We start from the raw sequence: 24,820 nt of genomic DNA, 5'->3' as shown, positions 1-24,820 counted from the left end.
GGGAGATAGATAGAGAGTAAGTGAGGATGAGTCCCCTGGAGATGTGGAGCCTGGGTCTGTTCTAGGATGCAGGATGATTTTAAATCAACCAAAAAACCAAGCACAACTTATTTTGAAAACACATCACACACACAAACTTGACAAGATGGACACCATGCTGCCCAAGGAAGGCCATGACAAACCACGTCACAAGAAGAAGAGAGAGTCTCAACAGGAGAGCCTAGAGGAGACTGCAGTTGCCTTCCTCTCTCAGGAGGGTGGAAAACAGCCCACTTAAGAAGTAGTTCTGGGCATGGCTTTTGAAGAAAAAATTTCAAACCCATTACCTGTGTCTCCATACTCTCCAAAGATATTGATGAAGATGTCAGCATCAGTCCCTGCACCAATGACATCACCAGTGTACACCTTGACTTCATACTTGTTACCTGGAAATGAAGACAGAGAAAGTCTCAGCTCATTCAGGTCCTGAGTAGAGAAGAACAGAGGCCAAAGTAGCTACCAACCATCCACTCTTCCCTCCAGCAATGCATGAATTGTCACCATTACTTTCAATAACCAAGCAAGACACAAGTCGCCTGATGTTGGCTCTAAATTGTCATGGCTGAACTGCGTGCAGAGCAGAAATCAGAGGTGGAGGGGACTTCTGATTTCATCTACTAACTTGTTGCCTTGGGATGCATGAATCAACCCCAATACAACCAACCCACCACCAGCATTTCTCCCCTGGATACTGAAATGACTCCCACTGGGTCCCCAGCCTCTACTCTGTCTTCTCCAATCTGTTCTCTATGCTGCATCACAGTATAAAAATTCATGGGGGAAAACTGATTATGCAAATAAAAATCGAATTTATATGTAAGTTGTCAAGGCCATAACCAATGCAAAGACCCGAGGAACCAATAATAACTAGCAAATGCATGTTCAGGCATTACCTCATTTAAAGACCTGTATCAGCTTCCTGTATCTTTGCTCCATTTATTGAACAGAAATCCATTCTCTGTAACCCCAAAATGTTTCAGCCTTGGCCATGGCCTCAAGTCAGAGGGTGGTGGAGCTCAAGGTAAACTTGACAACGTGTTGAGTCCTGCCTGGGTCTCCCCAACCAGAGCCTGCCTTAGGGTGGGGTAGCAAAAGCCAAGGGTGGCTATGTGGTGTAAAATGGAAATTCCTCTAGGTTTTCTTTGGGTGCCAACAATTCTAAGGGCTGAAGCAACTTTCACTTCCCTTTCCCCTTCCTACAATAGCTTTCTATTTTTCATGTACCAGAATCTTTTTTTTTAGATGTCTTGTGCCTAATATAGGAAGCTGATAAAAATTAGAGCTGTTTTAATTGAGGCCCAAATCAGAGCACCTCTGCTCACCTCCTCCCTAGAGCCTTCCTTCATGTCCCAGCCCCCACATGTCTTGCTCCTCTGTGCTTCTTGGTTCTGCCATGTTGTCTGTGTCAATGATTTCCAAGTTTCACCATCTCCTCCTTGTGCTGTTTGTTGTTTCCTGCAGGTGAGAATTCTATGCTCCTCAAGAACTTAAAAGAGCTCTGGGAGCAGGACTTCCTTCTCTCAGATGGCTTCTCTCACAGCCCCTAGCACAGTGCTGGGCACATATTAGAGTCTCACTGAGTACCTTGAAAAGCTAATGGAATTGAATTTCCTAAATTTCAAACCGTGAAGTTGCTCAGAGCAAAGGACTGAGATGGGGAGGTGAGAAGGAAACTAATTTCATCCCTTCCCATCTCGAATCCTGTCCAGCAGTACAGGGCTGCCCTCTAGAGATGACACAGTGCAGAATCCTGCAGGGGACCCACGGAGGACACTCCACCCACACAGCCCTGAAGGCTGGCCTTTGACCTGCTGAGGACATTGAGCCAAGAAGGAGCAAAGTCTTCTCTTTCTCTCCTCAATCTTTACTTGGTGCAACCCATCCAGGCAGAGGGAAGACCCTCCAATCTTTGTCTCCAAATGAAGGCTTCAGTAGGACAGTTGTTCGCAGATTCCCACCCCTTCTTGCTTCACCACTAAGACCCTTCTGAGATGGGACACGGAGCCAGGGCCTTCAGAAGAGTCCAGACAGGCAAACCCCTGCTCGGTGACTTGAAACTTGGGCCACATTCAGGCTCCCAGGGGAGCTTGTTAACAAGGAAGATTTCCAGGTTGCCTTCCAGGCACCCTTCATCAGGGGGTTCATCCAGCGGATCCTGTTCTTGGTCATCCTCCAAGGTGCACAGGCCTCCTGCAGGGGTTCTTTCCTCCTCTGGCTGGCAGGGCCTCTGAGAGCCACTCACTTTGGTTCAAGTCCTTTCTCAGGTGCAGTCCAGGGCTCTCTTCACACAGAGGCAAAACCCCTCTGCAGGGCCGGTGGGGCCAGGGTGGCGTGGGGACTGGGAGAGGCTCTGAAGGCCACTGCTGAGCATCTGCCAGAGGGGCAACAGGACCCCAAAGGGAACTGGGCACAGTGAAGCAGGAGAAAGGATGAGGGGGCTGCGGAATATTTGTGGAAGGAGTAGCAGACACTCTGAATCATTCCAGAAGGCGGAATTTGAATTAGTGGGTTGAATTATAATGAGGAATATTTTAGCTCACCAAAAGAAACATTTTCTAGTATCTAGGGCTATCCAACAAAGGACTGGGATGCCCTCGGGGGAAGTGAGTTTCCCAATCCCAGAGACACCTAAGCAGTCACTCTATGCCAAGCACATTGGTGGGGAGCCACCTGTCAGGGATGCTGTGGAGAAAATGGCAGAGGTGAGGGATGTGAGAACACTTCAATCTGCAATTCCAAGACATTTGACCAGGAAAGGCAGCCTTGCAGACTATGGAGGGAAGCCAGGAGAACAAGGAAGCATCTCAGAGGATGGGAGAGGTACCCGAGGCCCATGCAGACGAGGCCCAGGAAGCAGGAGCCCACGAAGGGCTTTGGTTTTTTTTTTTTTTTTTTTTTTTTTTTTGTGGTATGCGGGCCTCTCACTGTCGTGGCCTCTCCCGTTGCAGAGCACAGGCTCAGCGGCCATGGCTCACGGGCCTAGCCGCTCCGCGGCATGTGGGATCTTCCCGGACCGGGGCACGAACCCGTGTCCCCTGCATCGGCAGGCGGATTCTCAACCACTGCGCCACCAGGGAAGCCCCCACGAAGGGCTTCGGGAACACACATCCTCATCCTTGGAAAGACCAGAGAAGCAGAGTACCCGGGCCAAAGTGAGGCAGCAGGGTGATGAGCCAAGGGTCGGGGGCCAATAGGCCAGAGAAAGCTTCCAGGCCTTGCCAGGTGAGGCTATCAGGGGCCTGTGCCCAGGGATCAGGAAGCCAGATTAACAGAATGCAGGAGGAAGTCGATTCTGGAACAAGGCTAGACTGTCTTCTAAACTCTGTGGAACTTTCTACAGCAAGATGAGGTGCTGGGTCCCCATGTAGCTGGCTGGATGGATAGAAGATGACCCTTGATCACACTGAGGAGCGGCCAAGAACTGCTTTAAATGTGCTCTTTAGAGGCATCCCTGGTGGCGCAGTGGTTGAGAATCCACCTGTCGATGCAGGGGACACGGGTTCGTGCCCCGGTCTGGGAAGATCCCACATGCCGCGGAGCGGCTGGGCCCGTGAGCCATGGCCACTGAGCCTGCGCGTCCGGAGCCTGTGCTCTGCAACGGGAGAGGCCCGCGTAACGCAAAAAAAAAAAAAAAAAAAAAAAAATCTGCTCTTTAAAAGGCCCCACAGACAGACAAAGAAGCTTCTTTTATTACTGTTCTCTCTCCTTTTTCCCATATTTCCTCTTCAGGCAGAACCCCATAATATCTGATTTGCCATTTTCCAAGCAAGCCCTAGGGCCCAGCGCCCATTCTAAGTTGTGATGAAAGTGCATAGATTGATGAAAGAATAAAAGCAGGGCTCCATCCCCTCACCATTGGCAAACAGCCAGCACAGTACAGCAAGGCTTCCTCTTAAGTGGTCACGTGAGAGCCCCTCAATTTCCCATGATGAGAGTTTCAACAAACGCAAACTTGCCTTTCTGGTACAGTGGGTGGTTTGGCCAGGGGGAAAGGGGAAGGGCCAGGAAAAATCCCTTCCCCAGAGGCCAAGGGAGCATGGCAGTCTGGAGAAAGATGATGAGTGGAAAGGTAGAAAGAAGAGGCCTGGAATGACTCACCTTCCCTGGAAATAATACTAAACCTTCACACAGGGGTTGTAGTTCACAAGGCACTTGGTGCCCTTGATGGAGTCTGATCCATGCAAGGGCCACATGAGGAGGGCAGGTACAGTGGACATTCTTACTCTCAGATGAGGTACTGGGGCTCAGAGAGCAAGGTGGCTTAGCTGAGGACACACAGCTACTAGATGTTGCCAGCAGGGCTCAAAGCCATGTCCCTTGTCTCCAAATCCAGGGCTGTTTCCAGAATACCTCGTGGGTTCTCATGCTCTTGGCCAGAGGTCAGCAACATTTTTCTGTAAGTGCCAGATAATAAATATTCTAGGGCTTGCAGGCCACTTGGTCTCTGTTGCAACTACTCAGCTCTGGTGCTGTAGCACCAAAGCAGCTGGATACAATCCTATGTAAATACTGCATAAGCAAATGGGCCCAGTTTTCTTGGGGGAAAAAAAAAGAAAGTTTTTTTTTCTAAGAAAACTTTATTTATGGATATGGACACTTGAACTTCACAGAACTTTCCTGTGTCATGGGATATTATTTTTGTTTTGATTTCTTTTCAACCCTTTAAATATGTAAAAGCCTTTCTAGGCTCACGGTCCACACAAAGACAGGTAGAAGGCTGGGTTTGGCCACCCCCTGCCCTGTGTTCTCTTGTGCTCTCAGGCACTGTCCTGTGTGTTTCTGGCAGAGGACCGCAGGCAGCTCTGCTGCCTGGATAGGAACGGAGCTGCCCGGCGCAGGGGAGTCAGCTGCCGGTTGCAGGATAATCACAGCACATCCTAACCACTAGCTAAGCAGCTCAGGGCTCTGAAGGTGGGGGAACTATTGCCCTTTCTCTGTCGGGGTGGAAGCGGGGAGAAGAAGCAGGTCCTGTGCTCCGCTTTTCCTGCCCTTACAATGCTGTGTGACTAGGCTGAGCCTGATGTTCCCTTGAGTCCAGTAAAAGGGGGTCTGGTCTGGGCTTTTCTGAAGGTGAGGACGACGGCAGGTCCAGTTCTGCAACCTTAGGCGTTATGCCTTTCAGCTCATTGCCTGGCTGTGAACGAGCAAGGAGCAGAGATGGGAAGAGAGGGGAAGGTCGGGTTGGAGGAGGAGCTAACAAGGTGTGAGTATGGGAGAAACAGGATTGCTTCAGGCCCTATTCTGGTTCCAGGGCGGCAGGCTGAGCCTTTGGTTAATTCTTCTTCCTGATGGGAAATTAGAGTGACATGTGCCTGTCCAAACACCTACAGTTGGTCTCTCATTGGTTGCCCCTCTTCCCGTTCATCCTCCAGACAATTTGCAAACTGTGCAAAACAGGAGGTTAAAGGTGCCGATTCTCCAAGTGGGGCGATTGTTAGTAAAGCGGCTGGAGTGGCGAACCCGAGCACCAGGAGATGAAAAATGAGGTGCGCTTTAGAAACCTTTCCCGATCACACGATGTACCATCCTCTGTGTTTCCCATGCATGTTTTTAGCTGTAGGAAGATTCCCTTGAACCTGGAGAGTTGGGACCCATGGACTACAGACTAGAGATGGGCCACCCCAGCCCTAGAATTGGCCTGTGGTTTACCCATTTGGCATATTATCCATTATAAAATTCTCCCTAGAACTGAATTCTCTCTGGCCTTTCAGCAGGGTTACTCTTAGCCCAAACGGTGCCTTTGGGCAAATTAGATAAAGGGATCCCTTCCTCAAGACACGTTACTGCCATCTGTTGGATAACTGTCATAATAAATGCATAAATCTACAAGCTCTATGACGTGAAAGCAGTCTCCTTACATAGTTGCACTTGTGCAGTGCGTAGCCTATACATCTGAACCCAGCAACCCTACCTTTCAGGTAGTAGCCTCCTTGCACTAAAGGTCAGCGGGAGCTCAGAGTGGACAAACCAATTGAAACGTTCATCTGAACAACGTACAACAGATACAGATCACGGTGCCGATCACCTGGTGCCTTCCAGAGCCAAACAGCGTTGAGCAGGGGTCCTGTACAGATAGTATCGTTTACAGCTTAAAGACAGATTGCTACCTCAAGGCCACATCATTGGGTTGTCTGTGTCCTTCTTGCCCTGCCCAGGGGATACCCAAGTCCAGCCTTGCCCTTGTCCTTTTTTGCTTCTGCACGCCCCATTGCAGAGGCACAAGGCTACTCCTTCCAAACAGGAAATCTGTCCCCTGCGGACCAGCCGGAAGCTGCCTGTGCGGGCTTCCAGAAAAGGCAGGCACTGGCAGGCCCCAGATGCCTCCTGCACCGCCGGGTACGCCAGCGGCTCCCACAGCCTCCCCAGCACGCTGTCTGGAACAGTCAGCACACAGCAGTGACGGGACACATCTCCAGAGAGCAACCCTGGGTAGCAGGAGGAGGCAGAGCCCTGAGGGGGCTGGAAGCCCCAAGTCCTGGTGCCGCGTGCACAAGTGAGCCAGCTGAGCTGCTCATCGTGTGCCCAACAGCAGAAGCCTAGCAAAGACCCCATAACTAAGCCTCTGTCCCACTTGCCAAGGAAGAGACCACCCCATGCCCAACGTGGTTTGAGCCTCCGAGAAGCTCACGTGGTCCAGGCTTTTTCAGGAAGCAGAGAATCATGAATGAGCTGATGATGAGCTGACTGAGTTTCTTTCCCTGCCTTTCGCCCATCCCCAGATCCTGTTTAATTAGAACGTGGCTTTATTTATTTTGGCAGGTGAGACTGTGGAGGAGGGTTGGAAGGAGGATGATGGGTCTTGATTTTACCCCACCCCCAACCGCATCTGCCAGGTTCACACCCTGACACCCGGCACTTCCGCTCACCCAGAGCCAGGACGCCAACACACAGACGTGAGATCTCACAGGCGCTGCGCGGGAGGAGATGAAAATGGCAGGCAGAGAGATTCAGCGGGGGCTGCCCTGGGGGTGGGAGCCGAGGGGGAACGTTCTCCCCCACCCCCCCCCAGCCAGGGAATGCCCCTAACTACTCAAGCCCGCATGGGTATGGAGAGCATGTGGTCTGCAGAACCCAAGGACGGGTGGCAAGGCTCCATGCTGAGAGCTAGGTCATGGCCATTGATCAGTGAATGCCCTCCCAGGCCCATGGGCTCGAATTCTCCCTCCCCCAGTGCTGTCCCCAGACAGTTTCCTCCTTCTTCCCTCGGGTCCAGAGACCCAAATCTCTCACCCAGATTCATCCTGTTCTTTGAACAGGACTGGAACACCTCGGCTTTCTCTATAAGGCCCTCGAGCTCACTGCCCTTGCAGACACACCCATTAATCAAGATAATGAGAGCCTCCAGGGCTTACTGAGAAGTAGTGTGGGCCAACACACCTATTATCTCCTGCAATCTTCACAACGACTATTGTCACCATCTACTGATGAGGCAATGGATGGAAGCGGGAGGTTGAGACACTTAAGTTTTCACAGTTGGAAAAGATTGAAGCCCAGACCTGGACTCAGTGATCCAGACAAGAAGGCTCTCTCCTTAGCTGTCATTCCACCCACCCTACTGGCTGTAGCTTAAACCCCAGATTCTCTCTGAAGGGCCCTACCTCCCAAGCCCTAAGTGCACTCCAGAACTTCTGGGGTCTGCATCACCTATTTGGCACTTAACACTTGCTAGAACACAGGCCATGGGTTGAACTCAGCTGAGCCTGGTTACACAACATTAAAACATCACTCAGTCATGAATAGTCGCTCTTGGGTGGTAATCAAGAAAAAATACTCTGCTCTTTTCATCCCCCCCACCCCCAAATAAATATACAGCTCATATATTTCCTAGGAAACTGTGATGTCAGCCTAATGCTATCAGGGGTTTGAACAGTATTGAGTAGATAAGCTTTTACTCCTCTTCGTGCTCACCTCCCTCACTGCCAAGCTCCACGGAGCTATTTCCACACACAGCCCCATTGCTCGCCTGCCCCACTCCTGCTGCGCTGCCGAAGGTCCTTCCCTTCCACATGCACACTCAGCAACTGTGGCTGCATTTCTCTTTCCAACCCAGATTCCACTTCATTGCTGGAGTTTATCCTCCCACAGCGCTGGGAAGCCAGCACTGCTCAGTTGCTGCCCGACATGAGTAATATGTGTCAAAAGACTTATCATTCTGCGAACCCCTTGAGCCAACAGTTCAATCCCTGTGCATAACAATTAGTTTATGCTAGGAAATAATTGTGTTCATAGATTACCTAAAAAGATGTCTATCACAGCACTGTTAGTAATAACAAGAAATTGAGAACAACTTAAAAATACCCAAAATGAGGGATTGTTGGGGGTGAATTATAGTATTCACTCATTCATGGAATACCGTGCAGGCATTTAGAATAATAGTTTAGAAGATTAGTCAATGTTATTAAGTGAAAAAAACTGGTTATAAATCTGACTATAATACAATACCATTTTTCATCAATATATAGTGTCTAATACATTCATGCACAAAAAAAGAACAGAAAAGAAATTCACCAAAATGTTAACAGAGGTGTCTGTAGGCCTGCCCTACACAGTGATTAAGTTCAAGTCTCTGGGTTCACTTTTGGCTCCATCACTTATAAACAAATTACTTAACCTTTTTGTGCCTTCGTTTCCTTCATCTGCAAAATGGGGATGTGATAATACCTCCCTATGTCCGAAACATACAAACAGCTTATACAGCTTAATTTTTTTAAAAAAAGAAAAGAAAACAAAGAAACCAATCAAAAAATGGGCAGAAGACCTAAATAGACATTTTTCCAAAGAAGACATATAGGTACATAAGGCCAACAAGCACATGAAAAGTTGCTCAACATTGTTAATTATTAGAGAAATGCAAATCAAAACTACAGTGAGGTAACACCTCATTCCAGTCAACATGGCCATCATCAAAAAGTCTACAAATAACAAATGCTGGAGAGGGTGTGGAGAAAAGGGAACTCTCCTACACTGTTGGTGGGAATGTAAATTGGTACATCCACTACAAAGAAAAGCATGGAGGTTCCTTAAAAAACTAAAAATACAGTTACCATATGACCCAGCAATCCCACTCCTGGGCATATATCTAGAAAAGACAAAAACTCTAATTGTAAAAGATACATGCACCCCAATGTTCACAGAGCACTATTTACAATAGCCAAGACATGGAAGCAACCTTAATGTCCATCAACAGATGAATGGATAATGAAGATGTGGCACATATATACAATGGGCTATTACTCAGCCAAAAAAAAGAATGAAATAATGCTATTTGCAACAACATGGATGGACCCAGAGATTATCACATTAAGTGAAGTAAGACAGACAAAGACAAATATCATATGATATCACTTATATGTGGAATCTAAAAAAATGGTACAAATGAACTTATTTATGAAACAGAAATAGACTTAAAGACATAGAAAACAAACTAATGGTTACCAAAGGGGAAAGCAGGGGAGGGATAAATTTGGGATTAACAGATACAAACTACTATATATAAACTAGATAAACAACAAGGACCTACAGTCTAGCACAGGGAACTATATTCAATATCTTGTAATAACCTATAATGGAAAAGAATCTGAAAAACACTTGATGCTCAGGAAAGGGGTCAAGTAGGAAACCATTGGTGGCTGGAATGGACACCCACAGGCCAAGGCAATATCTGTATCATAAATTCACATTTTCATGATTACATAATACAGCTCTGCGAAAGGGCAATTTCCAAAAATAGAAACAAAGGTTATTATAAACACCTATTTGAAAACCAAAGTAACCAAGTATGGGGCAAATATACAATTCCATGCATTCCCCCAAAGGTTCTGGCTGGTTGGTTGAAAGAAAATGTTGCTGGCAGTGGTCCCAGGGAACCTGAGGCCACAGTGAAGCTGCGAATTTGAGGGTCTGTCTCCAGCTTTGTGAATGAGACACTGTGCCACCAAGACCCATCAGTTCCTAAAGTGCCCTCATTCTGTTTGAAAGCCTGACGAACTCCTCACCCATGAAGTCACAGGTTGAGCATCACCTCCTCCATAAAGCCCTCCTAATTCCTCCTTCCTCTGTGCTTCCATTGGCCTGGGTCATCCCCCACCTACAACATTCTATCCCTTTGTTCTGTGATTATTTACTGGCCTGACCCTCTCCCCTCTAGACTCTAAGCTCCTACAGGGAAAAGGCCTTACATATTTACCCTGAGCCCAGGATCTGGTGCACAGAAGATTCCCAATAAATGCGCACTGCCCACTGAATCACTGAATGACGCTGGAGGAGAATGAGCTGGCCTCTTGAGCCCAAGGCTCTAGCTCTGCCTATAGTTACACTGGGTGACCAAGAGCAGCTTGCTCAACTTCCCTGGGCTTCTGATCTCTTCTCTGTAACACAGAGGAGGGTAGATAAGGTCGTTTTGGTTCTGAAATTATCTGGTACTCTTCACTGGGGCCTCATTCAAAGCAGTTCTCTTCTTCCCACTCTTTCCGGAGATGACTTTCTGCAATGCTAGGTGGCAGCAGATGGGGTGGGTGGGAAGCTGCTGTGAAGTTCAGAGGAGGAGAGTGCTGCGAGGCTGGTCCTGCTCTCCCCACCCCGAAGCCCTCGTGGCTGTGAGTCCACGGGCCCAGGACCACCTCTGTAGGGTTCCAAGGAATCATGATACCCATGCAGCAGCCACAGCAAATAGAGCTAGGGGACCCTGAGTAACATTTGAGCTGGGTTCAGGGGAAATGTCAGGGAGAGGGAAGGGGTTTGGGAAGAGTGGTGCCCCTCGCAAGCTTTGGCTGCCGTCAAGGTCATGAGCCTATCCCCAGTTGTCTAGATGAGCCTGCCAGATTCTAGAGGGGATCCTGGCACTTAGTGCCTCCAAAGTCCTTTCTGAGTCTGAGAGGCCAGAATCTTGAGTCTGTGCGTCTCAGTGTCAGCGCAAGCCTAGATGTGGAAGAAGCAGCAGGGGGAGAAACACTGGCTTTGTAACAACAGCGACAACCAGACTTGCCTCATGTACTGAGCATTTATTCTATGTTCTGCACTGCACTAAGTCCTTTAACGTTCACTCCCCTAATTAACCAGCTCAAGCACTTTCTGAAGTGGGAATTAATATTATCCCCACTTTACAGATGAGGAAATAGAGGTAGAGAGATTAAGGCATCTGTTCATGCTTCACTGGTAGAAAGGCAGAGCCAGGGTTTTTTTTTTTGCGGTACGCAGGCCTCTCACTGTTGTGGCCTCTCCCTTTGCGGAGCACAGGCTCAGTGGCCATGGCTCATGGCCCCAGCCGCTCTGCGGCATGTGGGATCTTCCTGGACCGGGGCACGAACCTGTATCCCCTGAATCAGCAGGCGGACTCTCAATCACTGCGCCACCAGGGAAGCCCCAGAGCCAGGTTTTGACCACAGAGATTGGGGGTTCAGAGACAAAGCTCTTGGTGGGGAGATGGGCATGTGCAAAAGAATAGAAAGTAGGGGTTGGGGATGAAATGGGGAAGAAGCATCCACTGCAGAAGGGGAGGGGCCAAAAGCCAATCCCCTCCTGCCTCTGTAGAGGAAGGCTGGCCCCAGACAATCCTTTGTTGGCTTGTGAAAATAAACACTCTACTAGTATTGAAAAGACCCAAGAGGCCATCTAGTGCCCCTACTCCACAGAGGAAGAAACTGAGGACAGGAGAGGAACTGAGCTCTGCCCCATGTCCCATCCCTGCTGGGGACAAAGCCAGAACTAGAACTCAGGGTGCACAGCCCATGTGCTTTCTGACCCAGAGAGCTATATTTTTAAATTAATGATCTAACTACTCTATGATATCATCCAGTAGAATCTGGGAGTAGGTCAGGGCTGCCAGTTTATTTGACAGGGCTCTCACAATGGGTGTCTTTTGCATCAGTCACCCAGGCTGTTTGCATTTGCTCCTGTACCATGCAGTTCTCTGGCTGGTCCGTAATCCACTGCAGGTCAGCACAATCCGCACATGCCCCTAAGACGTTAATCAAGATCCCTTTCTTGTGCTGTCCTTTGGTCAAATGCACTCTGGGCACTGTGCCCAACACGGTCTTGCCAAGACCTGGTGCACACCTGGAGCTGCGTGATAATCATTGTGTAGCATGGCCTGGGCTGGAAATTATAACCCAGTTACCTGATGAAATAAACAGGAGTGGAAACAGTGATTGTGCCAGAGGAACACAATATCCTTTTTACCTGGTCCCCAGCTCTGGGCAGCTTTGGGCCCCCAGCACTGGCTGTCTCATTTGGTAGAGCCAAAAAAAAAAAGAAAAAAGAAAAAGCAAATCCATTTGCTCCAGACTGGGAAGCAATGAGAACATCATCTGCCTCCCTGCCGCCTGCACACTGCAGCCCACCTGCCCAAGCTGTCACTCCTCCTTGTGGGCTCCCTTTCCTCCAACTACCAGCCCCTCAGTCTCTTTGGAGCACAACACAAAACTGGTTGCAGTTGTATTTATTAGTAATCCACCAAAGAAGACTAAACACTCCTTAGAAGAAGGCTTGTCCCTAATGAACAGGTCCCAGCTGGGAGCAGGGGTGGTGGCTGGACCCACCTCACTCCAGGCCCTTCTGAATGCAAGGGCCCTCTCGGCTGTCTGTGAGGCCTGGTCTGAACCCTGATGAGCTGTTGTGCCTGGGCTCTGACAGCCCTGGGGTGTGCACAGCCCCCAGGCCAGCTGGAACTCAGCTCCTGGCTTCAGAGGCCTGTCTCACTGCCAAGCTGGCAGGCTCTCCTGTTGCAATGTGGGCTCGGTACTGATTTAAGCCACGTGATCAACTCAGTGCTTTTCAGGGTGGGAGGGTTTGTGGGTTGGCACCAGGATGGGGACAATTACTTGGCCAGCAGGCAGGAAATGATGTCATATTGGCAGTGAGAAGGCCATGTCTGCCCTAAACAGGTCTTGCCCGTGCCTCCCTACCGGTGAGAGCCCCTGGCTTACGTTCCTTCGAGCCCCAACACTGGGTCACCCCAAATCTACTCCATCTTATCCTGCCTGTCTACCTCCACGTCCCCACCCCTGATCTTTCAATGCCACCCCCATCCCACCTCCAGCTTCAGGGATGTGCCCTGAGCCTCCCTGGGGCCAGAAAGGCATGGGTAGCCCTGCGTTTTCAGCCTGTGTAAGTCTGCGGTGTGCTTATCAACCGCATGTGGGTGCTGTGCCCCATGAATGTCACACTAAAGGTGACCCAGCCTCAAGGGGATCACTGGGCGGAAGAAACATGAAGCCAGGTGAAAGGGCCGAGAGATGCTTAGCTAGCAGAGTACCAGAGGAAGCTAGCGCCTCAAGGGACCTTGGACAACATCCGGGATTTCTGGTAAGATGAGGAGGCAGCCCAGAGGACAAGTAGCTTGCCTAAGGGGCACAATTACAGAGGGCCAAGTCTAGAAGTCAGCTCTCTGTGCCCCAGGAGAGCTCTTTCCACCCATCTCTGCTGCTGGTCTTCATGAGTGGGTGTGTCTGCACACAACCCATGCACACACGAGCCCACGTCCTATAGATCTTCACCCAAGCCCCACTGACCAGCTGTGCGGGCACAAGTGAAAGTGTTACCCTCAGAGAAACATGAGCTTAGCTGGAGACACCAGATGGACACATATTAAGGAGTTAGAGCCCAAAGAGGCAAATAGTGGTCCCCGAGATACGGTGTTTCTCAGCCATTTATCCATCTCAAAACTCCTGAGGGCTACAGCACACCCCCATCAGCCAGAGTGGCTCGTTCTGGCTGTAGCTGATTCAGCCAGAATGTACCTGAACATCAGGGAGCAGGTGCAAAAGTTCCTCCTCTCTGCCCATGAGATTCCTTACACGTCCCCTAACTGCCTTTGGGGTGGGGGGACTATGCTGAGAATCACTGCACTACAGTGGAAGGCATAGACTTCAAATTCTCCAGAGTTTGCAGGGAGAGAAAAACCCAAGGCAAGGGCACAGGTGATGCTTTCCAGAGAGGCTGGGGCTTTAGACCCAATGGGGTTTGGGTGGCATGGAGAAAACTGAAGGAAAGGGTGAAAGATAGCCGGTGAGGGGAAAGAGGCACAGGCCCTGGTGTTTCCTCTGACCCTGGTATATATTTTAGTGGGCGATCCACAATTTTCTCTCTAACTGACTTGTGACAGATGTCTGGGAGAAAGGAGGAGCCCCCAAGGCAGCAGGCAGGTAGGCAGGCCCTGGGGCTCTGGTGAGAGCAGTCCTATTCAGTCCTTTATGGGGTAGCTGAGGTGGGGCCTGAACCCCAGAAACTGCTCTCAGTAGTCTGGCTTCCACTCCACAATCTGGGAGTAGGTGGGGAGAGGGTGTTTCATCCTGTCCCTCAGGCTTCAACCCCATTTCCCATGGGTCCCTTGAAACCTCTTCATGGTTTATTAGTGCTGGAGAGAACAGCTTTCAGAGCACTGCCTGCCAGACACTAGAGCCAACACAGTCTGAGCAAACAGGTTGAGAAAGGGGAGTGGCTGGCCTGAGATCAAGAAACAGAGGAGGAGACTACTCAGGGTCATGGAGGTTCACCTTGACCTTCGTTGTAGGTGCAAAGCGGAGATAATAATAGACCATACTTCCTCAGGGTGTTATGAATTTTAAATAAGATACTAACTGTGAGGTATATGCACACGAAGACACAGTCTGAAGAAGGATTTTGTCCATAGCTAGTAGGTGGCATTGGGGTTTGAACCTAGGACTCTGTGACTTGAGACGGGAGCTCTGAACCATCATGCCCTCCACCCTTTTTGTGAATACCTTGTACTATGGCAATGTCTCTCCTCTCTTGGACTGTGAGCACCTTGATGGAAAAGACCATGTTTTTACCCTGACCCAGAATCTAAGAGCAGCTCAGGGAGGCATCACCAATGGCAGTTGCTAATGATGAGGCTTCAGTTCGAGGTCTGGGAGACTGTCCTTAGATCCTGGCCAAGGGCTTTCATCAGTGTGTAAATGTCAATGCCCCTCTGGGTTCTGGGTGTCAAAAGGGTGAATGATTCCGGATGAAATAAATCCTCCAGGAAGGGAATCAGGTGTCCATGTCAATGGAGGTGGGGGAATGCAAAGAAGCAGGTGGCAGGAGGGAAAATTTGCAATGCTTCTGGAACAATTCGATAGTCAAAACTGTGTTTCCAGGTATAATCAACACAGATATGCTGAAAAAGCAGCTGCCAACCTTCCCCAGGCACCAGAAGGTGCCAGGACCCCTGACACCCATTCTAAGAAGGAAGTGAGCATAGAGGTGGCTGCAAACTCCCTGTTCAGGCTGCATATATATCTGAGATGCTTAATTAGGAAGTGTGATGTCTGCCTGGATCATTTTTTTGTTGAGATGTGGTGGAGAGCCAGCCAAGATTGGGACACCCACACCTGCTGATTCACGTGGGGATGAGTCAGGAGAATCCAAAGGTTTCTCCAGCAGCCTCTTAAGTCCTGGGCAAGGACTGAGGACTTGGGTGGAGACAGCATTTTCATCTTTTCTTCCAGGTGATTATGGTGTAGTGTCACTGTTAAAAATAGTTAATGAGAATTCAGGGTGCATTAAAAGAAGCAGGACATAAACCAAATGTCCATTAATCAATGAATGGATAAATAAAATGTAGTATAAATATAAAAAGGAATATTATTAGGCCATAAAAAGAAATGAGGGCTTCCCTGGTGGCACAGTGGTTGAGAGTCCGCCTTCCCGATGCAGGGGACGCGGGGTCGTGCCCCGGTCCGGGAAGATCCCACATGCCGCGGAGCGGCTGGGCCCGTGAGCCATGGCCGCTGAGCCTGCGTGCCCGGAGCCTGTGCTCCACAACGGGAGAGGCCACAACAGTGAGAGGCCCGCGTACCGCAAAAAGAAAAAGAAATGAAGTACTGATATATGCTATAACATGAATAAACCTTGAAAACATGCTGTATGAAAGAAACAAGTCACAAAAGGCCCCATATTATATGATTCTGTGTATATGAAATGTCTAGAATAGACAAACTATAAAGATAGAAAGTAAATTAATGGTTGCCTAGAGCTAGGGAGTATTGGGAGGGGTGTGTTGTGAGTGACTGCTAAAGGGTATAGGACTTCTTTTGGAATGATAAAAATGTTCTAAATTTGATTGTAGTGATGGTTGCACAACTTCACAAATATACAAAAAACCATTGAATGTACACTTTAAGGGTGAATTATATGGTATGTGAAGTATATCCCAATAAAGCTGTTAACAAAAAAAGTAGAAAAAAAGAAGCAGGACATCAGGGGACACTAAATAGCCAAAACAATCTTTAAAAAGAATAACAGGGACTTCCCTGGAGCTCCAGTGGTTAAGACTTCGCCTTCCAGTGCAGGGGGTGCAAGTTTGATCCCTGGTCAGGGAGCTAAGATCCCACATGCCTCAGGGCCAAAAAACCAAAACATAAAACAGAAGCAATATTGTAACAAATTCAATAAAGCCTTTAAAAATGGTCCACATCAAAAAATCTAAAAAATAAAATAAAATAATAAAATAAAAAGAAGAACAAATTTGGAGGTCTCACACATCCTGATTTCAAAGCTCCTACAAAATTACAGTAATCAAAGTGGTGTGGTACTAGCATAAGGACAGACATTTAGACCAATCGAATATAACAGAGAGCCCAGAAATAAATCCTCATATATATGGCCAAATGATTTTCAACAAGGGTGCTAAGACCATTCAATGAGGAATGGTCTTAGCACAGTCTTTTCCACAAATAGGGCTGAGAAAACTGAATATCCACATACAAAAGAATGAAGTTGGAAACCTTACCTTTCACCATACACAAAATTTAATTCAAAATAGATCAACAACCAAAATGTAAGAGCTAAGTCTATACCACTCTTAGAAGAAAACATGGGACAAAAGCTTCATGACATAGGATTTGGCAGTGACTTCGGATATGACACCAGAAACATAAGCAACAAAAGAAAAACTAGATAAATTAGACTTCATAAAAATTAAAAACTTTTATGCACCAGCAGACACAAACAGCACAAAAGGCAGCCCATGGAATGGGAGAAAATATTTGTAAATCATGTTTGATAAAGGGTTTATATCCAGAAATATATTCTGGATAGACTCTTACAACTCCACAAAAAAACAAACAACCTGATTAAAAAATGGGCAAAGGACTTGAATGGACATTTCTCCAAAAAGATATACAAATGCCCAATAAGCACATGAAGAGATGCTCAACATCACTTATCCCCAGGAAATGCAAATCGAAACCACAGTTGAGATACCACCTCACAACCATTAAGATGATTATTATCAAATATAAACAAATAAAAACCCCAGAAAATAACAAGTATTGATGAGTGTGTGGAAAAATTGGAATTGCTGGTAGGAATGCAAAATGGTGCAGCTGCTGCGGAAAGGAGCGTGGCAGTTCCTCAAAAAGTTAAACATAGAATAACCATATGATCCAGTAATTCCACTTCTGGGTATATATCCAAAAGAACTGAAGGCAGGAACTCGAACAGATATTCGTACACCAATGTTTACAGCAACATTATTCACAACAGTCAAAAGGTGGAAACAACCCAAAGGTCCATTGACAGACAAATGGATAAATAAAACGCTGTCTATACATACAATGGAATATTATTCAGCCTTACAAAGAAAGGAAATTCTGACACATGCTACAATGTGGATGAACCTTGAAGATACTATGCTAAGGGAAATAAGCAGTCACAAAAGGACTAATATTCTATGATTCCACTTATATGAGGTTCCTAAGTAGTCATTTTCAAAGAGACAGGAAGAAGAATAGAGGTTACCAGGGGTGGGGGGAGGTGGATGGGAATATGGAGTTATTCTTTAATAGGTACACATTTCAGTTGGGGAAGATGAAAGAATTCTGGAGATGGATTGTGGTGATGGTTTCACAACAATGTGAATGTACTTAGTGCCATTGAATGGTCCATTTGAAAATAGTTAAGATGGTAAATAGTATGTAATTTTTCCACAATAATTTTTTTAAAGAAGCAGGCAATGGAGTCAGGGAGGCCCCCTGCACGCTGTTCTGATGAGGCCCCATCTGAAACACAGAGTTCTAGCTTGGGAGGCACGTTCTTGAGGGGCAATGATAAACCAGGGCTGCTCAGGAGCCAGGCTGGGGATGAGCCACAAGAGGAGAGGCTGAGGAACCTGGGGGTGCAATCTGGGGAGAGGGAAACAAGGGGAGGAGGGTATGGAATACACACTGAAAATGCCCCCTTTCCTCTCTCCTCCTTCTATAGTGGCCCACATCCCACATTTTGAAATATTTTTACCTGTCAAACTCCAAATAAAGAAATAATTATCTTTCCCATTTTGATGATCAAAGACCTCCGAACACCAAATTAGTATAATTCCAGGTGAAAAGAAAAGAAACTTAACCTTTTGTTTACCAGTGCAAGTCCCTGAATATTTGAAGATCATGTTTTTCATTCCCTCTCCCAGAATCTAGCCTGGAAATACTAAAAACCCAATGCCCCCCAGCCCATAAAGGAGCAGGGAGCCCAGTGAGGCAGCCTGATTCAGAGACTTTAAGTAAACACTACCCTGGACAGTTATTGTGGAAAGTTGGGGAACCACTGAGCTACATTCATTCTTTCTCAATGGTGATTTTCAGAAGCTCTTCTCCTAACAGTGGAGCAATGGATTTTCATGTGACCGAAGCAGAAGGTTGGATAAGGAGCTAAAAGGAGGGAAAAGGCCAAGAAAGGGGAAACTAAGAGAACAAAAGAGAAAGATGGCAAGCTTGACAACTTGCTAAGGATTGAACCTGATAAAGAGACTTGATCAAGGATTAAAGTGCTTAAGATCTGTAGGAGAATTGGTGAAATTCACCCCAATAGAAAAGACAGGCACAGGGGGCATGGGCAGACAATTCACACACACACACACACACACACACACACACACACACACACACACACACACACACACACACACCACATGGCCAATAAACATATGAAAATGTTCAACCTCACCAGTAATCAAAGAGAGAACATTGAAAAGCTCCTTTTCCAGAATGGCCATCACCAAAAAACCTACAAACAATAAATGCTGGAGAGGGTGTGGAGAAAAGTGAACCCTCCTACACTATAGGTGGGAATGTAAACTGGTACAGCCACTATGGAGAACAGTGAGGAGGTTCCTTAAAAAACTAAAAACACAGTTACCATATGATCCAGCAATCCCACTCCTGGGACTATAACTGGAGAAAACCATAATTCGAAAAGATACATGCAACCCTATGTTCATTGCAGCACTATTTGCAATAGCCAGGACATGGAAGCAGCCTCAATGTATATCAACAGAGGAATGGATAAAGAAGATGTGGTACATATATACAATGGGATATTACTGAACTATAAAAAAGAACGAAATAATGCCATTTGCAGCAACATGGATGGACCTAGAGATTGTCATACTGAGTGAAGTAAGTCAGACAGAGAAAGACAAATATCATATGACATTGCTTAGATGTGGAATCTAAAAAAAGGGGTACAAATAGACTTGTCTACAAAACTGAAATAGAGTTACAGATGTAGAAAACAAACTTACAGTTACCAGAGGGTAAGTGGGGGGAGGGATAAATTGGGAGATTGGGATTGACATATACACACTACTATATATGAAATAGATAATTAATAAAGACCTACTGTATAGCACAGGGAACTCTACTCAATACTCTGTAATGGCCTATATGGGGAAAGAATCTTAAAAAGAATGGATATATGTATACATATAACTGATTCACTTTGCTGTACACCTGAAAGTAATACAACATTGTAAGTCAACTATTCTCCAATTAAAAATTAATTTAAAAAAAATAATAAAAGTCCCTGTTCCCGTCCAGTTGGGAAATTAAACAATACTACCAGCTGTTGGCAAGGCCGAGTGGAGTGGGTGCTCTTGCACAGCTGGTGGGACTGTGCACTGATGGGTCCTTTCTAGCACACTTTGGGAATACCCATTAAAAGCCTTAACCCTGTGGATTCTATCTGACCTAGAAATTCCGCTTAGGAATTTATCTTAAGGAAAGAATCATTTATCTGTGCAAAGATTTAGGTGTATTGTTCATAACAGTATTATTTATAATAACAAAAAATTTAGAGGGGGAACACAGTATAAATGTCCAGCTATAAAGGATTCAATGAATAAATGGTGGTATCGCCCTACACCAGAATGCTACAGAGCCTTTACAAGTAGGGGTGTTGAGTGACATTTAATGGCTTAGAAATATACATGCTCTAAACCAGGAGATGTTGTAACAGCTCATCCTTTCAAACTATATATTCATAGAAAAGACTAGAAATAAGTGCACAAAAATTTCACCAATGATGTTTTTCCAGGTGATGTGATTACAGCTATTCTTCTTATATAATTGTGTTTCCATACTTTCTAAATTTTCTGCAATGATCAAATTTGGCTTTTGTAGTAAAAGATGGATAACATATCTTTAAAAAAAGAATCAGTGAAGTTGCAGGTTATTGTGATGGGGACAACAGAGGAATGGGGCAAGTGTTCAAGGTCAACAGGGAGGTGGGAGATAAGAGGTAGACAGAGAAACTGAGAGCTGAAGTCCATTGGAAGAGAGGATATGTTTATGTGCTCAGCTGGGGTGCAAGAGCCAGTGGCACTTGGAGACCACTGGGTACATGCTGGGAGGCGAAATGTGTTGCACTGGGTGACCTTGAGAAAGTCACTTCTCTTCTCCTGGCCACCAAGTTCCTTTCCCCTCCGATGGCCCATGACTCTGTGCAGGCAGGCTATTATGATGATGGTACCCACATGTGAAGTCCCCTTATTTGAAAAGACAAATATGTTCAATAATGGGGTGAGGTGAGGTCAGGACTTTAGGTGACAAAGGAGTGATAAAATAGGACATGAGATACAATGTATATTTTTACATGCTTTGATCCCCTGCCTCCCATTTTTCCTGTAGAGCTAAAAATGACTGAATTTAAGGATTTGGGCCAGAAATGTACTTGAAATAAGTTGTTTTACTCCTCATAAAATCAGGAGGAGCTGGGGGCAGCACGATGGAACTCTGGAAGCTGTAGATTGCAATTCACATCCACCATGCCCCACTGGCTGGAACTCACCTTCCTTGGTCATCAGAAGAAAAGCTAGGGAACAGGAAGACAGGGAAAACTGCCTTTGAACTCAGAGGGAACACTCCGTAGATACATACTCATCAACAAGAGCTGTTGAAAACATAGGGTACACTCAGGGCTGTGCCCATTCCTCCATCACGGCTCCAGGACCTCCTGCATCTCCCACTTCCATGAGCCCCCAGAACTTGCTCTTGGGAGGGACCCAAGGAAAAGCTGGGGCTTCCCCTGGGCCCTAGACAACAGGAAGAGGTGGCAAGGGGTGATGGGGCTGCCCAGAACAAGGCAGAGGCCTGGGTGAGCCCAGTGCAGGCAAGGAGGGATGGCGGGCAAAGCCAGCCTGGCCACTGACCTCTGGGCACGTCCATGGGGTTGAAGCTGGCCAACAGGTCGCGACACCACTGGCGGTCACCCTCCACCTTGCTCAGCCAGTTGTTGCAGTTGAAGTAGTAACGGAGGTGAGGCCGCTTCATGTCGGTCACAATCACACGGTCCAGGTACCAGCTGGCGTTCAAGCCTGTGTTGTCATGCTCGATCCTGGTGCAGAAACAGACACCCACTCCGTCACTGGCAGAACAGAAACGACGCCCCTTCAATACTGAAATACCCCAATGTTTGTTCCAAAGAGAGGTTTAATCATTTTGATGGTATTGTTACTTTACCTATCCGACCTCAGCTTCCTTATCTACAAAGTGGGGACTCCTTGCAAGGTGGATGAGCTTATGAATGAATCGTTACATTGCCCACAAGGAAATATTGCCTTCCATGGAAAATCCAGGATTGCTAAGGCTTGCAGTGGGACCATCTTGAGCTTCCCCTCTCTCCCTGACTCCCAGACCCACCCCCCCCACCCCAGATACTCAGTCCCACCACCCAGAGGATCCCCCATGGCCACATAGACTGGTGTTGCCCCATGGAAGTATCACATGAGCTTCATGTGTGAGCCAGATAGGTAATTTTAGATTTTCTAGTAGCCACACTGAAAAAGAAAGACACTGGTGAAACTAATTTTAATAATATATTTTGTTTAATCCATTTATCATTTCAGTGGGTAACCATGTGAACATTTATTAATGAGCTATCTTACTTCCTTTACTTCATATTAGTTTTTCAAAGACCTGGTGTGTTTTTGCACACACGGTGCATCTGGTTTGGGCTAGAGACCCATTGGAGTGATCAATAGCCCTGTGGGGCCAGGGGCTACTGTGCTGGGCAGCAGAGATCCAGACTCTTCAAAATCTGGCCCCCATTATCTTCTGCCACTTCCTGTAGTCCTCTTCAACCTTGGTGGTCCAGTTTTCTCTTTGAGGCCCAGTTTCTTCCCCAGAGCTTGACCCTTGGGCGACCTCATTTTGCACCAAGCATCCCATCACAGTGAGGCCTTACAACTTGCAGGTCTTAACGGGACAACCACAGTCCAAGACGGCACACACGGATGACACACATGATATACGCAAGGATGCATGTCTTTGCCTGGCATGGAGCCTGGCACATAGTGGACCTCAGCTTAGTGGTTGCCTTTCCCACACACTGACACCTTCTCCCCTACCCTCCCCCATAAGAGCCCCTTCCGTGTTCATAACCCCCTTTCCCCACACAACCGGTGCCAGGGCCCTCATAAGTCCCTTATTTTCCCAGTAAAGAGAGTTCATGGCCCTATATTTTCTAGTGGGAGGGAAAAAAAAAAAACAAGGACTGAATGGAGGCAGCATTTCCCTTCTGTCCAGGCCCTCTAGTCTGGGTACAGTCAGACCATAAGTGATCTCGACACGCTGGCAAATGGGCATGACTTGATTGGGGGTGGTAGTAGGTGGAGGGGGGCCAAAAGGGGCAATTGAAGACTGCTCCTCAGCAACCAGGCTGGCAGAGTTATCCCTCCCCACACATTCACAAAAACTCCACCAGAGAGAGCAAGATTAGGGGAGATCTCTCTCAAAAGGCCTCCTGCAATGTGACCTGGCTTCTCTAACTCTCACTGTAGGCCAGTTAATATTCTAGACACTGGGGAGACGGCTTAAAGATGGCGGAAGAGTAAGATGCGGAGATCACCTTCCTCCTCACAGATACATCAGAAATACATCTACACGTGGAACTTCTCCTATAGAACACCCACCGAACGCTGACAGAAGACGCTCAGACCTCCCAAAAGGCAAGAAACTCCCCACGTACCTGGGTAGGGCAAAAGAAAAAAGAATAAACAGAGACAAAAGAATAGGGACGGGACCTGCACCAGTGGGAGGGAGCCGTAAAGGAGGAAAGGTTCCCACACACTAGAAGCCCCTTCGCGGGCGGAGACTGCGGGTGGCGGAGTGGGGAAGCTCCGGAGCCGCGGAGGACAGCTCGGCCACAGGGTGCGGAGGGCAAAGCGGAGAGATTCCCGCACGGAGGGTCGGTGCCGATCAGCACTCACCAGCCTGAGAGGCTTGTCTGCTCACCCGCCGCGGCAGGCGGGGCTGGGAACTGAGCCTCGGTCGGATCCCAGGGAAAGGTCTGGAGTTGGCAGAGTGAAAACAGCCTGAAGGTGTAGTGCGCCACGGCTGGCCGGGAGGGAGTCCGGGAAAAAGTCTGAAGCTGCCGAAGAGGCAAGTGACTTTTTCTTCCCTCTTTGATTCCTGGGCGCCAGGAGAGGGGATTAAGCGCGCCGCTTAAAGGAGCCCCAGAAACGGGCGCTGAGCTGCCGAAGAGACAAGATACTTTTTCTTGCCTCTTTGCTTCCTCGGGCGCGACGAGAGAGGATTAAGAGCACCGCGTAAAGGAGCTCCAGAAACGGGCGCGAGCCGCGGCTGTCGGCACAGACAGTAGAGACGGGTGTGGGACGCTAAGGTTGCTGCTGCCGCCACCAAGAGGCCTGTGTGCGAGCACAGGTCACTCTCCACACCGGCCCTCCCGGGAGCCCGTGCAGCCCGCCACTGCCGGGGTCCCGGGATCCAGGGACTGCTTCCCCGGGAGAACGCGCGGTGCGCCTCGCGCCTCAGGCGGGTGCAGCGTCACGCCGGCCTCTGCCGCCGCGGACTCGCCCCGCCCCCGTGCCACTCCCTTCCCCCCCCGCCTGAGTGAGCCGGAGCCCCCCAATCAGCTGCTCCTTTAACCCCGTCCTGTCTGAGCAAAGGGCAGAGGCCCTCAGACGACCTACACGCAGAGACGGGACCAAGTCCAAAGCTGAACCCCAGGAGCTGTGCGAACAGAGAGGAGAGGGGGAGGTCTCTCCCAGCAGCCTCAGAAGCGGCGGATTAAAGCTCCACAATCAACTTGAAGTGCCCTGCATCTGTGGAAAACCTGAATAGACAGCGAATCATCCCAAGTTGAGGAGGTGGACTTTGGGAGCAAGATATACTATTATTTTCCCCTTTTTTTTCTTTTTGTGAGTGTGTATGTGTGTGCTGCTGTGTGAGATTTTGTCTGTATAGCTTTGCTTTCACCATTTGTCCTAGGGTTAGACTGACCCGTTTTTCTGTTTGTTTGTGTGTGTGTGTGGTACGCGGGCCTCTCACTGTTGTGGCCTCTCCCACTGCGGAGCGCAGGCTCCGGACGCGCAGGCTCAGCGGCCATGGCTCATGGGCCCAGCCGCTCCGTGGCATGTGGGATCTTCCCGGACCGGGGCACGAACCTGTGTCCCCTGCATCGGCAGGCAGACTCTCAACCACTGCACCACCAGGGAAGCCCTGTTTTTTTTTTTTAATATAAATTTTTCTTCTTAATAATTATTTTTTAT

General features: G+C 48.0%; 1 protein-coding gene across 1 annotated transcript in view; it reads right to left on the bottom strand.

Moving 5' to 3' along the window:
• Positions 1–24,820, bottom strand: part of LOC136791960 (lipoxygenase homology domain-containing protein 1-like) — a 126,484-nt gene that overhangs the window by 82,015 nt on the left and 19,649 nt on the right. The window contains exons 6-7 of the mRNA XM_067014662.1: positions 21,461–21,645; positions 327–425 (exon numbers count right to left, since the gene is read on the bottom strand). Coding sequence (XP_066870763.1) covers positions 327–425; positions 21,461–21,645 — 284 coding nt within the window. The remainder of the gene's footprint in view (positions 1–326; positions 426–21,460; positions 21,646–24,820) is intronic.

The sequence above is a fragment of the Kogia breviceps genome, chromosome 15 (assembly GCF_026419965.1).
Source record: "Kogia breviceps isolate mKogBre1 chromosome 15, mKogBre1 haplotype 1, whole genome shotgun sequence".
Lineage (NCBI taxonomy): Eukaryota > Metazoa > Chordata > Mammalia > Artiodactyla > Physeteridae > Kogia > Kogia breviceps.
This window is presented reverse-complemented; position numbering and strand designations above follow the sequence as displayed.